A 15,546-nucleotide genomic window follows, 5' to 3' on the forward strand; every position below is an offset into this window, starting at 1 on the left:
GGTTCCCGCTGTTAAGTGAGAACTGTTTGGATTTCATCCTGTGGTTTGGCTATGACAAGTCATCCATTTCACACTTGCCCGTTCATTTTCATTTTGCTCCCTTGTGGCTGAAATATACAAGGGGTTGCTACTGGAAGCCGCAGTTTGCTTATAGAATCCCACATGGGTTCATGTGTTGACTGACAGCTCTTTCTGCTGAATAGCAATTAGCCCCCTGATTTCAGCCATTAAGTATGCATATAGGATGACACAGTTCGCAAAACATGTATTTAAGTGATGTCTGCTCTCCTGGGATTATTGCCATCAAAGGATGCTTGGTACCCTGATAAAGCACTAATCAGGTAGTCCCTCTTGGGCAGACGTCAGTTAAGTAAATAGTGTGTTAGACTACAAGAAAAAAAGTGTTAACCCTGCTACATACTATCTGATAACATGCAGATGGGTTCATTGATTCAGTGAGTATAGGCTTAGAAGGTGCCTGCTATGACCCAGCCCTGGGCAGGGCACTGGGACACTTTGGTAACAAGGTCCTGCCGCCAGCGTGCTCATGCCAGGAGCGTGGGTTTCCGACACTGTTCACAGCCTCTACAAGTCAGGCATGATAGAATTTCTCACCCGTCTCCAATGAGATGAGAAAAGCAAGATGATAAAGTTTTCAAACAGCTAAACTTTTTCAATGTGAAGTACTGTCCTTGATCTTGAGATGGAGTCTGTATTTGGGTTGGCCAAAAAGTTCGTTTGGGTTTTCTGTTAAGATCTTATGGAAAAACCCAAACAAACTTTTTGGCCAACCCAAATACTTGTTCTAGTGTTAAACTGAATAGTAGTGACATGAAATGGTAGTTGGGATTTTGTGTTTTATTTAAACACCTTTACTTGGCAAACATAAGTTGCTCTGAAACATCTTTGGCCCATGACAGCCTGAAGTCTGGGCCCCTGGTTTGGGGCACCCGTCACTTTCCTAGTCTAGCTCATCAAAAGGCCTCTTCCCCTCCCAGGGTCCCCTGTGTTCCCACATGTGGTGCTGGACATCCCTCCTTCCTAGGGTCATCAGCCCACAACTCAGCCTCAGCCTCTGCCACACTGGACTCCAGCTCCCTTCACAGACTCTGGCCAAAACAGCAGCAGCCACTGTCACATTCACATGGTGACTCCAGGCCAGTGAAAATGTCCTCTGTGTAGCAACCTTTAAAATCTGGTCCTAAAGCCTCCAGAACAGTCATCCTCCAAATGGACTGATATCAGAATCTCAGGTTACAAATCTGTGGTTACAAATCCAGATTCCTGGGCCCCTCCTCGGCCATGCCAATTCAGCCCCTCTGCTGCAGCTTGCATGCCTCTGGTGATGGGGAGCTCACCACCTGTCAGGAAATCCTCCCATCTTTGCCCAGCTCCAGATATTCAAGTGTGACTCCTCTGCTTTTTAATTAAGACATGATATGCATACAGTAAAGCTCTCTCAAGCCCTTTCCTGATCACTTCCCCCATAAAGTAATTTTTCCTGTTTTTGATAAAAATGGAATCAAATAGTGGGTGCTCTTTTGTGCCTGGCTACTTTCCCTCAACATTGCGTCTGTGCACTTGATCCATTTTGTGGCGCGTACCTGAGATTTGCTCTTGTTCGTTGCTGTTTAGTATTCCATTGTGTGAATAGACCACATTATCAGTTTACCTCTTCTACTGGTGATTACCATTTGTTTCCAGTTTCCGGCTATTATGAATAAAGCCACTCTGCACGTTCTTGATCATGTCTCTTGATGGACAGAGCACTCATTTCTCTTGGGCGTGTACCTAGGAGTGGAATTGCTGGGTTATAGTGTAGGCAGTGTTCAGCTGTAGTAGATGCTGCCAAAGCGATCGTGCCACTTTATGGCCCCGTCAGCAATGCATGAGGGTTCCAGTTGCTCCGCACAGCACCACCTTGGTTTATCTCAGTCTTTTTAACTTTAACCATTCAGGTGGGTAGGTGGTAGGTGGTACCTCACTGTGCTATTAATTTGCATTGCCCTGATGAGTAATGAGAAACACAATATCGTTTCATGTGCGTATTGGCCACTTGGATATTCTCCTTTGTGAAATACCCCTTCAAGTCTTTTGCTAATTTGAGGGAGGGGGATGTTTGTCTTTTGTATATTGATTTATAGAAGTTTTAAAATATGTTCTGTATATGAGGCCATTGTTGGGTATATGTTTTCAGACGACTTTCTCCCACTCTGTGGCTTGCCTTTTAACTCTCTGAATGGGTTTTTGGTGAACTGAAGTTCCTAATTTTAATGAAGTCCAGTTAATCAATCTTTTCTTTAATGGTTAGTATCTTTTCTATTCTGGCTAAGAAATCTCAGGCAACCCCAAGTCTGGACATGCTGATTGGTGCTAGTAGCCAAGGGTGGTGGCTAAGAGTTCAGTTTCTGGAGCCTGAAGATCTGTGTTTCAACCTCAGTCCTGCCACTATTCGGAGCCTCGGTTTCCCCATCTGTAAGATGGGCTAACACACACACCGTGGTTGGTCCACATTCACAGTGGTTGTTTTCACTGTTGAGAGCCTTATCTGGACTCTTCTGGGATTCAAACAGTCACCTTAGAGGATATTTTGGTCCGTTGCTTCCCAGAGCCTGGCCACTGTGTCCCACTCCCCCCGGGCAGTTGGCAGAAACACCAGTCTTGAGCCACTCAGCCCCCAGACTGATTGTCAGGTCTGGGTGGGTCCCTATCTCCAGGGGCTTTTAGGGCCCTGCCAGCGTGGGAACTTCCAGTCTGTCCCAGCCCTCTCATTTGACAGAGGAGGGGACAGGAAGAGAGGGCGAGGGGGCTGCCCAGGATCCTGGTGAGGCTGAGGCCAGGCCTCTCCCCAGCCCTCACCCTCCCCACCTCTCCCTCCTGTGCTGCCCCTGCACAGAGGATAAGCACGCATCCTTTTGCTGTGTTTCAGTGGGGACACCATACTACATGTCACCGGAGAGGATCCATGAGAACGGCTACAACTTCAAGTCTGACATCTGGTCTCTGGGCTGTTTGCTGTACGAGGTGAGTGTCTGGCCTGCAGCTCAGTGGCATTTGGTGGGGCGTGCATGGTGGGCACCCAGCTGAGGCAGGCCTGGTACCATCTGGGTCCTGTCCTTCACCCCTCGGTCGAACGTCTGCCTGATTAGCAGCGTCAGGCTGGAAGAGGTTAGAGGGGTGGTCACTTGCAGGCTAGGTGCCACTCCCCCTTGGGATGCTCAGATCTGGGAAGGGAGATGAACTAGAACCAGACGGAGAGTCCAGTGTCTGCTTGCTGATGGAAGGAGCACAGGCAGGGCGATCTGGCTGCCCCGGTTTCCCTGGTAACCAGGGTGATTCTGTTCACTATTTGGCATTTATCCATGGATCAGGCCCCATGCCTCTGAAACGCTCCCCAATGAGGGGCGGTCACGTTCTTCCAAGCTCAGCAACGTGGGTCTCCCTAGAGACCACCACTGTCTCCCCTGGGCTGGGAGATGGAGCCACCAGATGGCCGTTTCCAGATCTGCTGGCCACCCTGGACGGAGGGACAGGAATATTTCTGAGTCTTGGTAGGCTCAGACGTGAGACAACATGAACTCGTAAAGCCCCCATCCATTTTGGCCAGCCACCGGGGACCCTGGATAACCGGGGGTCTAGGGAGCACAAGCCACACTTGGCCACGAAGCTGCTGCAGCTGCCGGTGAGAGGCGGGGAAGCCTGAGCCCTCTAGCATCTCCAAGCTGGCGGCCACACCCTCCCACCGCCCTGGCCCTGGTCCTGGCCCATCCCGTGCTGGGCAGGATTCCACTGGTCTCCTCATCTGTAAAATGGGAATAGTAGCTGTCCTGCATTGTCATAGGCCAGATGAATGAAATAACAGTTATGAAAGGCTTTGAGGACCCTCTAGGGCTGTGAGACACCAAGCATGGTTTGGGTTTAAAGTTGGAACCTTGATTATTTTTCTGCTCTCCCTGGGGTGGAATTGAGCATCCCTGGAATCTGGCTTGGAACTGATGAGCTGAAGTCTCCTAGGGCAGCGATGCACAGGATAATGTTGCGGGACCACTAGGAGTGTCTTGGAGTTGCAGAGACTGACTTCTTTGCTTCCTTGGGAGTATCGATGGTGGGAATTGACCTCATGGCCCGTGGGTATAAACTTCGGGACTCAGCTGCCCACTGCTGATGCACAGGGACCGGGGCAGCTATGCGGTCGGGGTCTCTTGGCACTGGGATTCCCCGCTCCCTGCATTACAGACGGAGACCATGAAATCAAAACTCTGATCCCTCTGCAAGGTTTACACTTCACAGCATCTTTCTTTGTAAGCCAGTGGCCTCCTATTAATAGCAGACATTTCATTTTTAAAAGAGTGGCCTTGTGGGTAAAGATGAAGCCAATTGGAGATGTGGCCCTTGTGGCATTTGTACCTGAGCCCCCTTCTTCTGGAGGTCCGTAGTGTGGGCGCTCCACAGAGTCATCTTGAAGGTTTATGGGTGAGTCAGGCCCTGGCAATCAGAGGTGGGGAGCAGACCGTGCTTTCTGGGACTCACAGGGGCGTCTGCTGTAGGAGGACTTCTTTTAATGAGCACCGAACGGGAGCAGCTGCATCCAGGCGGTGCCCCCAGTGGGGCCGCAGTGGATGAGGGTGCAGAGTGGCTTCTGGCCCCTGGGGATGAGGAGGGCAAAGCTGTGAATCCTTCCCTCGTGGGGAGCACGCAGCTCCCATAGCTGTGGTAGTTTGGGTGGGAGAGAGGCGGGGCCTGGTGTGGCCCAGACCTCGGTCAGAAGGACCAACCCGAGGTCAGAGCTCAGCACCCGCTCACCCCCTGAAGGCCCTGGAGCTCCAGGAGCTTCAGTTGCCCAAGTGTAATGGGAGTCACACCTGCCTCATGAGGTGTGGACGGCACCTGGCTCAGACGGCCCTCCGGCAGTGCGGGGCAGGTCTTTGCAGCGCTGTTACTGCCCACCTCGCTGCCCAAGAGCCCCCTGAGCTGGTGCCGGCGAGCAGCTGGCCACATTTTCCTTTTCGCTTTGGCCAGCGGGGAGCCAAAGTCCAGCCGTTGTCTGTCCCCTCGGAGACTCGACTTTGTCCTCCTGCCCTCGTGGATGCTGTCCCTAGTCCAGGGTTCTTTACTCTTCCATTCTGCGTTCAGGATTTCTGTAAGCCACTTCCTCCCTCTGTGAATCGTGTGAGTCTTCAAACGTAGACAAACAGAGACGAGGGTGTGACTGGGCCCTGCTCCTGTGCTCAGGGCTCCCGAGCTGGTGCCACCAGCTCCCTAGAGGCAGACTGCAGTACTGAGTCCCTGCCCTGGGCGCCTGAACGCACTTCTAAAGAGGCAGCCTCTGTTAGCGGCGCCCCAGCCTGGAGGTGCCGGTTTATTTCATCACTGAGGCTCGCAGCCAGGGAGGGGCGTGTCAGCAGTAGCAAGTCAATGAAATCAGTCAAGTCCTGCGTCTGCGGGGACAGCTGACCTGAACCCAGTGGCCCTGGGCCTCCCACAGAAGAGGGCTGGCGTGGCGGCCCCTCTACGGGCAAAAGGCGGTGGGGGCCCTTCCCCAGGCTGCCACCCCTGAGCCCTGTGGGAAGACAGAACCAGATGTTTTCCCAGCAGACAGGAAGGGCCGTGGTAATTGGGAGGCAACGACCCCCAGACACGACCGGAGCCCCCGCTGCACAGCCTGTGGTGCGTCCTGAGGCCGCCAGCTGTAGATCTGTGACAGGCTCCCCACCTCACCCGCACACCCAGATCACATCCGAGGATTCTGGGCAGAGCCAGGGGAACACACCTGGGCCACGCGGCAGGTGACGGCACAGAGCCAGAGAAAACCTGCCCACAGTGGGGACAGGCCTGCCCTTTCCCACAAGCCCCGGTGCGGGCTGGAAGTCTCAGGAGCCCCCTGGGTTAGGTTCCTACGGCTGCTGTAACAGATTACCGATTGGCTTCATACAACATAAAATTATTCTCTTACGTTCTGGAAGCCAGAAGTCCAAAATCGATTTCAGTGGACTAAAGGCAAGGAAAAGGAAAAGACCACCCACATGCCTTGGCTTGTAGCCTCTTCCTCGTATCACTTAAGTCAACACAGCTCCTTCTCCTGTACTCAAAAATCTCCCTCTGCTCCTTCTTATAAAGATACTGTGATTACACTTAGGGCCCACCTGGATCACCTGGGACACTCCCCCGATCCGGGGATCCTTAATTTCATCACATCTGCCGAATTTATTTTGCCATGTAAGGCAGCACACTCGCAGGCTCCAAGGATTAGGACATGAACATCTTTGGGGGCCTTTATTCGGCCCACCACACCCCCTTCCACCTGGGCGTCCAGATGTCCACTGAGGACCTCCCGAGGTCACCTTAAGATGCTGATGTTGACCCGTGGCTAGTGAGGAGCCGCCACAAAGCACGATACCTGGCCTGAGCTCCTCAGGGTGGGTGCCAAGTGGGATCTGTCTTGAAGAGGTCAGCATAGGAGAAACGGGCCAGACAGCTCAGCCTCCGGGAGCAGCACTGCCCTGGACACTGTAGTGAATCACAAGAATCACACCAGGCCAGTCCCAGCTTTGCTGTAAGGGAGAAAGCGGGCTCAGAGATGCGGAGAGACCTCCCAGGGTCACACAGCAAGGAAGTGACCTAGATGGGCACTGGTACCCAGGTTGTCGATGCCTGCCCTCCAGTGAGCAGGAGCCAGGAAGGGACCAGTGGTCCTTGTGGAGCCAGGGCCTCTCCCCTTCTCTCCAGCCACCAGGGAAGGCGTGACTGCTGGAGAAAGATGCAGGGCCTCTGCTCAGAGCCCCTTTGAGGGGAAGGCCCGGTTGTGAGGATCCCCCAGCAACTTCAGCGGCCCCTCCAGGAGCTCCCAGCAGGGATGCCCAAGCTCGGCCTGTTGGAAGACCTGGCGCTTTATTTTCATTACCCGGCACACCCCGGGAGGCACTCAGCAGGCCGCCTGGGCTCTGCAGGATTGATTTATTCTTCTATGGGAGCTCAGCTCTGAGCACAGAGCTGAAGGAATCAGGATCCTCAGTGGGGGGCCTTCTTACAGCAGCCTCAGCCTGAGGAGGCTGAGACCAGCAAGAAAGTGGGCCGGGGGACAGGTGCAGCCGTGCCTTGTATGGAATCCTGCTTTGGAATTCTGGCTTGAGCCAGAGAATGGTCTGGATTCCCCCTACCTCGTGGGGAAGCAGGGCTGCAGACTGCTTGGCAACTAACCTCTGGGTTCAACCTTCACTCCTGGAAGAGTTCGGGAGATACTGGTGATGAGATGGATGTCCGAGGCCCTGACAGGGCCAGAGTCAAAGGCAGTCGCTGTCCACTCTGAGTCAGAATCCCCTTCTCCTTCTGACGTCTTAAGTCACACACCAGTTCCCCTGAGCCCTCCCGGCGGGGGCAAGTGGCCACACTCTCCCATTTCCCCCGCTATGTGTCATCCCAGTAACGCCAGGCAGGAAAAGTTCTGCGTTTGAGGAGCAGCACTGAGAGCCGTGGCTTTGGCAGTTCTAACGAGGCCCCAAACAGCAATTCCTCCTCTGCTTCAACCAGTCAGAGGTGGGTGGTCGCCGGTACGAGGAGATCTCGCCATCCGGGGTAACTCCCAGTGTCTCAAGCAGCCCCAGAGGTTCCTTCACAGCCCAGTGCTCTGATCTGGGTGGAAGGCCCGTGGCCGGCAGCTGGAGGGCAGCAGGCGGGGACGCTGCTTCCGCTAGAATCTGCATTTATGGATGCAGAAGCCACTGGGAGCCAGGGAGGCAGAGAGGGCTCCTCTGGCATAGCTCGCTGCTGACCCTGTTCAGAAAGCTTTTCTGAAACAGTGTGGGGAAGGTACCAGGAAGGATGGAGAGATTCTCTGAAGGGAACGGCAGATACGGGGCTCATGCCTCGCCATTCTGGGGCTCTTCTGGAGTCCCACACAGCAAGTTTTGTGCAAATCAGATCAGGCTGGCTTGTCGAAAGGATCACCCAGTCCCTCTCCCAGGTCAGACACGTGAAAAACCAGAGCCTGTGTTAGTGGGGCCGACATCCTTTCTACTCTGAACAGACACGCTTTCCAGGAAAATCCATCTTAATCCTCCTGCCATGACTTGAAGGGCACCACATCACCCCGAATGACTGCCCTGGAGCCTCAGCTGCTCTCTACTGTAGCAACAGATGTCCTTTTGAAACTGCCCAATTAACCCTTTGCACTGAGGTTCTCATTTTAATTATTGGAAATACATCACCCAAGTGACGCCATCTTGCATGCTAGATGGTAAAGCCAGTTCAGTCAGGCTGCCTGAGCCCACAGCGGGCAGAGCCTCTGCATACTCACCCTGCCCCGCCGAGTGCCAGGGCCTTCCCGCAGGGGGGGCTTCACCGTCTAGGTGGGTTCCCAGCCCTCCTCAGAGGGGCCCAAGCCCCTGGTCAGGGGGAGGAGACACCCACCTGAAAGCACTCAGTCAGGGCCCAGGCACCTGGCCCCCCCAAGTCTCCAGGCCACACTGCCTCTCCCAAGGCCATCTGGACGCCCAAGGGCACTGCCTGGGCTCTGAAGGCCCCTGTGCTCTTCTGGAGGAGAAGCCCTGCTCTTCCTCTCGGGATCACCTGACCTGTTCACAGGGGTGAACAGAGCGTGGGGCAGACCAGGAAACTAAAGCTGGTGGGCTACCATGGGTTCCCCCAGCCTGGAGACAGGGTTCGCCCACCCACCTCCCGGAGCCTGAAGGGGAGTGAGGATTCCTCAGGTGTCCCACAGGCCCCGGCTGTGGGGTCTGTGCCTAGTGGCCCTGGCAGCCTGGCTCCTTGAAGGGAACCAGGGCCAAACGGACAGGTGGGCACATTACCCAACGGCACTTCATTAGCAGGTGTCGTCGGGCCGTCATTTGGAGGCAGGCAACAGTGAGCCGGAGTGACAGGCAGCTTGAATCCCATTGCGGAGATGGCTGGCGGGCGCCGTGCTGGGCTGCCTCACGGGCAGCACGGCTCCTGTGTGCCCCTGTTGAAGACACCCCCCCGTCGTGCTCTGAATGGTGGGGTGGGAAGTCCGGGTAGTTCCCTGACGGGGTGAGAACCCGTTGGGGCCTCCACGGTCCCCCAGCAGAGGGCCTGCTTTCGGGATGGAGCCAGACGTCCACTCAGGTTGTGATGCCTCCTGTGCCAGCCAAGCCTCACCACAGCCCTGCAGGTGGAGCTGCGTCCACTTTAGATGAGGAAACCAGAGGCCAGGCGTGTGCCTGCTCACGGCTGGCCCTCAGGACTCAGCTGCCCCTTCTTTACTGACTTTACAGTTTTGTCAGTGAAACGTTTGTCCTGTTTAATTTGCTTATATAACAAGGATTGTGTAAAAACTGCCACTTTCTGTTGAACCCCAGCTTCCTCAGGACACAGGGGAGTCTGGCTGGACAGCCGCTGCGGTGAGGACCCGGAAGCACCACACCCCCATCTGCAGCGGCCCCTTTTGCCCTGGACCTCAAGGCTGAAAACTCATCTCTCATCCCCCTCTCCTTGCAGATGGCAGCTCTTCAGAGCCCCTTCTATGGAGATAAAATGAACCTCTTCTCCCTCTGCCAGAAGATTGAGCAGTGTGACTACCCGCCTCTCCCCGGAGAACATTACTCTGAGAAGGTGAGTTTGCTGCCGCCGGGGCTGGGCCTGGTGAGCTCCAGGCGACCCACAGGGCTCGAAGAGGGGCAGCTCCAAGATCCCAGGGCTGTGGGGCTGAGCTTGGGTTCACTTAACAGAGCCGAGAAGGAAGATTTCTGGGGAAGTGACTCAGAAGGGGAAACAAGCAGGCTGATTTTACCAGAGGCCTCAGCCCCCGACAGCAGGGCTGCAGGCCACCCACTGGCAGGAACCAGCAGAAGCTGCCCCGTCAGCACCCTCCTGCCCGTTTGGCTGCCAACCCAGCGCTCGAGTGGGAGGCTCGCTGCTGCGGGGCCCAGAGACAGGCTCCCGGCGTCCAGCAACAGGAGCCAGACGCAGGGGGTAGCAGGGCCTGGCCGGCCCCACACCACTGCTGGCGGCCCCTCCGCTCCCATGACAGGGAACCAAAGCAAGCAGCCTGGTCTCCTTGCCACCACAGACCTAGGTCAGACCCCTTGGCCTTTTATTTTCAATATTTTACACTGAGCGCAGGACAGCCTGACACGTCTGGCCATCAGGCTGTGACAGGTGAGGCTGTGGGAGAGCATCATCTGCCTCAGTTCCCTCATCTTGAAAACAGGCCTAATACTTCGCCTTCATGGATAAAAAGTGAGGATGAGATGACAGGCTTACAGCACAGCGTGGTTAAGAGTGTAAACAGGGCTTCCCTGGTGGCGCAGCGGTTGAGAGTCCGCCTGCCGATGCAGGGGACACGGGTTCGTGCCCTGGTCCAGGAAGATCCCACATGCCGTGGAGCGCCTGGGCCCGTGAGCCATGGCCGCTGAGCCTGCACGTCCGGAGCCTGTGCTCCGCAACGGGAGAGGCCACAACAGTGAGAGGCCCGCGTACCGCAAAAAAAAAAAAAAAGTGTAAACAGATGCATAGGTTTACACACTCCCCTCACCTTTCTTGGGCAAATCACTGAACTGAGTCTCAGTTTCCTCATCTGTAAAATGGGATAATCCTGGAATCTACCTTACTGGATTAAGGATTAAGGCAATGCATTTACAACCATCATCATCTGGCCGTAGCACAGGGCCTGGCTCAGAGTAAATGCTCAATATGGGTTATTTTTGTTCAAGGTCAATGCTAGTGTGTGTAATCGGGAGTCTGAGTCCTCCATGGGTCCACCCTGCAGGACCACAGGCCACTGCCTCACAATAATAACAGCTCACATTTATGATTTACTGTGTTGAATCCCCCCCTACCCCACCCCACTAATGCCATTTTACCAGGAAGGAAACTGAGATACAGACTGGTTAAGTAACTTGCCCAAGTCACGTAACTTGCTCGTGGTGAAGGCAGGGTTTGGCCCAGATGGCCTGCACCTAGCCACTGCGCTATCCTGTTTCTTGAGGGCACCCGCCCCTCTTCTATAGCCAGTCATCCAGCCACAGTGAGGAGCCATCCATGCTGCTCACTTCACAATCCTGAAAGCTCTGGAAGGAGCAGCCCTTGCCCACCAGGGCCCTGGGTCTGGGCCGGCCAAGCTGTAGCAACCAGGTGCCCCAGTGTGCACTGACCCTGTATCCCGGCAGGCCAGCTAGAAAGGTCATCAGCCACCTTTCTCCTGGCACCCTCTGCTCCCAGTGCCATGCCTGCGGCTCTGCGGGCTCCCAGCAGCCAGAGTGAGGGTCAGGAGCGCAGATTCCTGTAGAGTTCTTATGAGTACCTTTGGAGGAAGTACTTATGCTCCGGAGTGGAAGTTGGCAGGAAAGGAAAAACTAGTCAGAGCTCTTCACCAAGTTAATAGTTGCATTTGGTTTTTCTTCCCCATCTTTCGTTAGAATTTGGAATTTTGTTTGTTGGAATTTGTTAAGAAGCTTGGAGCCATGCCACCTGGAGCAAATGACAACTTCTCTGTGCCTCAGTTTCCCCATCTATAAATGGGAACCATAACCTCTGCCTCATGGTTATGAAGCTGAAATGAACAAGTCCACATAAAGCCCTCAGCCCTCTTCCCTCCCAAGTCAGTCCTTCAGCGTCCAGATCTCCTACTCCCCAGAGCACCTGGCTTTCACTGGTTACGTGGAACTTCTGGAGGTGCTAATTCTTAGCACTGGAGCTCCTCGGCACACCTCACTTTTGAAGTTATATGTCCTCTTAGAAATGGAAATAAGACCCTTTCTCTTCTGAACTTTACAAACATGCACTTATTGCCAACTGTGTGGTTTATAAATGAGCAATTCGGGCCACAGAGACTTTACCTTAATGTGGTTCTCTTGGGCACTTTAACCTGTCAGAGGCCAACCACAGCTACCTTCCCCTGAATACTGTAAGGTTCTGAAGAGTATGGTCTCATCGTGGGCAACCTCAGACTCCAGGAGGGTCCAAGTCAGCTGCAGGCGCAGCTGCATCTGCCCAGGGGCTTCCGAGTGTTTATAAAGCAGTGAAATCCCCAGAAAGGCAGCAGGCAGTTTGGAGCATCTCCTGGGGGAGCAACCCCAGGCCCCTCAGCCTAGAACACCTCAGGAGTGAAACAGGGAGTGTGCACCGTAGCCCGGGCCTCCGCATGACCCTCGTGCCCACCCCAGACTTGCTGACCATGGCCGCAGAGTCCCCGTGAGCCCCCTTAGTCAGGATCTCCCCTCTCCCTGCTGCGGCCCTGGCCAGCCCCTCCAGCAGCAGGTATTTAAATGAAAAAATTGCAGTGAGCCCAGTGATGCAAGTTAAGATGTAGGCTTTTTAAGGTCATTATTTTAATTACCATTAAAATAATTGGCACTCTGGCTATCAGAAGAATGGAGGTGATCAGAGGATCAAGGTGCCCCTCCCCCACCCCGAGGCAGTAGCAGCCTTCAGTGTCTGTATAATTAAAAGCTCCATCTTTCATGAGCACAATAAAGAGGCCAGGGGGTAGGCAGACTGCAGCTCTGCTGCATGTTAATACATTTATTATGATCAATAAGCCCTTGCCTTGAGTTTTGTCCTCTGGTTTGGGCATCTGCATGACTGACAGCAGACACACACACTGTACACACAGATCTAGCCAGTAGTGTAGGCAGTTGAAAGTTCAAAATTATTTGGAGATACCACTCTCAGGGTCTCCAGGCATGGCCTTTGGGGCCAGACAGGCCTGGTGCGGGTCCTGCTCTCCCCTGGTGACTGTGACTCCTCGCCCACCACTCACCTGTCTTGGGCGCCATTCCTCATCTTCTAGTTGCCCTGAGGGTTCATGAGTTAATGCAGAGCCTCGACAAGGCTGCTTACGAATAATACGTGATCATTCTCTCCCTTGCAGTTACGAGAATTGGTCAGTATGTGCATCCACCCCGACCCCAACCAGAGACCCGACATCAGCTACGTGCACCAGGTTGCCAAACAGATGCACGTGTGGACTTCGAGCACCTGAGCGTGGATGCAGCGCGCCTTCTCAGAAGCCACGCCGCTCTGCCTTACCTGAGTCTTCTCTCCAAAGTGGCCACCTGGTAGCCGAGACCAACTAAGACAAGAGGGTTCAGCAGGTTCCCCAAAGAGGGGCTGGGCTTTACAGCAGATGGTGAATACAGGGCTGCTGGGGGGAGGGGCACTGGTCACGTGTTACTGGTGGTCAAATTTGAAAGTCCTTTCTTTAAACTGTTGTGAACACTCTCAGCTGGGTTGTTAACAATGGTGGATGGTTCAGTGAGCCACTGAGGCACCTCTTGTATCTGGATTGTAATGTGAATCTTTCGGATAATTCCTTCAGTGACCTGTCAAGGTTTGAACTAACAGGAGAATCCAGGAGACTGTGTGATTTGTAGTGAGCCTTTTAAAATGGTTAGTAGTAAGTTTGGTTTAGCTCTTAGAATCTTTTCAAACAATCAAGCTGTGTGCTTAATTTACTCCCTTGTAAGGGGAGAAAGTGGAAATAATTTTTTAAGTAGAGTGGAGATTTTCCTAATATTTTTATCTACGTTTATAACTTGATGAATGACGATGAGGCGAACCCAGCATCTGGTATAGAGGCAAATAGTATTTGAAAGCCATGAGTGTTTTCTGTGCAGCCCGGCTCAGCCATCCTCTCCTGAACACCTGCTAGTACTAGGCACCTCACCTGCTTGAATGCTGGCAGTTCATTTAATGATCAGTGTTAAGTGTTTTCCTCCATGAGAAGGAAGCACAGGATACGAAAAATACGCGGGCTTTGCCCTCAGGCTATTCTCTGTACAAGTTCTGGTTCTGCACCTTCCTACCATGACCCTGGGCTAGTTTCTTAGCCTCTCTGAGCCTGTTGCCTCATCTGTAAAATGGGACTAATAACATCTACCTTCAGGGTTGCTGACTGACAGAATCTGAAATAAAATATGTAAGTTACCTTACAGTACATTGTAGATGATCCAAAAATGGTAGCCACTCACCCCTTCACAAAGCTCAAGGCCATGGACCATGTAAGTCAAGAGTTAATGTACAACTGTATTATTTGTAGGAAACCAGAAATGTGTTCATTTATTTCTTGTTCCCAAATAGGATTAACTGTGAAGACTAATTTATAAATGTGAACTTAAGGAAAACTCAAGCTCTGAAGGAAATAGTTTGAATTTTGTTTTTACACTCAAGTTAATCCTCAAATGGTCTAAGTTGTCACCCACGACTTAGTGACAGTTCAGCCCTCCAGAAAGAGGACATGCCTGTCCGCTCCACTGGTGTCCTGGTCAGGAGCTCTGACCAGGCCTCCCTGGGGATAAAGGATTTGGGCTGGGCCACTGCGCTGTTTCCACGTGTGAACTCTGTTCTACTGTAACACTGTCGGGTTTGAGAAATTTTCTTCAGATGCAGCCTCTGCTTTGTACTCATTCTCCATGGTTGAAATAAAATGGGGTAAGTGGGGTTCCTTCCGTGAATGAGTGCGATTCATGAGTAATTTTACAACAGCTTCACACCGCAGCACAATTTCTAGAGCCTCCTTTAAAAACACAATTTCTCAGGCCCCAGACATTCTAAGTAATCTGGGAATTTTTTTAAGCTCCCCAGATAATTTTGATAAATCGTCAGCCAAGTTGCTATCCTAAATAATTCCATTGTCCTCCCCACCCACTCCTGGCAGTTTAACGAGGGAGGCTGGCCCAAGAGTGGGCTCACTCTGGAAGAACATGGCACCAGGCCTCTTTCTCTTGTCCCCCCAGCCATGCTCGCTCTGGGGGACAGTCAGGCACTCACCACTGAAAGTTTTTCTGATTCCAGACAGATTTTTTGCAAATACTCTGCTTACGGCTCTCAGAATCCCTACTGTGTCTGTCTCCCTTGGCAGTATCAGCGTTGGACATAGATGAACTTGCTTTCTGCATGCCATCCGCTTTCGACACCATGAGAACAATTCTGCCTACTACTCGGACCCTCTGGAGGTATACAATTTCAACCATTCACCAGGCTTGAGTGTTGTTTGAGAAACGATCATATCCTAATTATTACAGATAGTAAGGCTCAAAGCATTCTTTTGACTTCGTGAAACTGGCCAAACAAAGTGGAGTTCACCCAGGTTCATGCAGCTATAGCAAAGCAAAACTGTCCACCTACCTGCTTTTTCTTGGTACTCAGAACTGATCATCTCTATTTCTTTCCTACTTGGCTGTTGGGGTAAAAGGCTGTGCTGCACTCATCCTAAAAAAACAAAAACAAAAACCTGGGACTACCCTGAACAAAAAGAAAGTAAGTAAGTAAGTTAGCACAAGGGCTGCGTGTAATAAATGTTCAACTGAAGAATCAGAGCAACCCAGTCTGACTTCCTGCAACAAATGAGGCCCCGTCTGTTTTTAGAAGGGTTAAACTGCTCTTACACCCACCTGAACGCAGAGTAGTATTCAGGGAGGGAGTAACATCCTGAAGGGGAGGCCAGGTCGATGGGCCTTAGCAGCCCAAAAAACCACACAGCCCCGAGACTTCAGCCACTTAACTTGGTTTTCATTTTTAATGGGTTCATTCAGCAAACACTGGCCGAATGTCTTACAGGGGGAGCCTCCATTG

The 15,546-nt window shown here is 52.8% G+C and overlaps 1 protein-coding gene across 3 annotated transcripts in view; it reads left to right on the plus strand.

Annotated features, from left to right (window-relative positions):
- Positions 1–15,179, plus strand: part of NEK6 (NIMA related kinase 6) — an 86,270-nt gene extending 71,091 nt beyond the window's left edge. For all 3 annotated transcript variants that reach the window (XM_079926710.1, XM_079926709.1, XM_079926708.1), the window contains exons 8-10: positions 2,930–3,024; positions 9,472–9,585; positions 12,845–15,179. In XM_079926710.1, the coding sequence (XP_079782836.1) occupies positions 2,930–3,024; positions 9,472–9,585; positions 12,845–12,955 (320 nt within the window). In that variant the 3' untranslated portion in view covers positions 12,956–15,179. The remainder of the gene's footprint in view (positions 1–2,929; positions 3,025–9,471; positions 9,586–12,844) is intronic.
- Positions 15,180–15,546: the final 367 nt, after the last annotated feature.

This window comes from Stenella coeruleoalba, assembly GCF_951394435.1.
Source record: "Stenella coeruleoalba genome assembly, chromosome: 7".
Classification (NCBI taxonomy): Eukaryota; Metazoa; Chordata; class Mammalia; order Artiodactyla; family Delphinidae; genus Stenella; species Stenella coeruleoalba.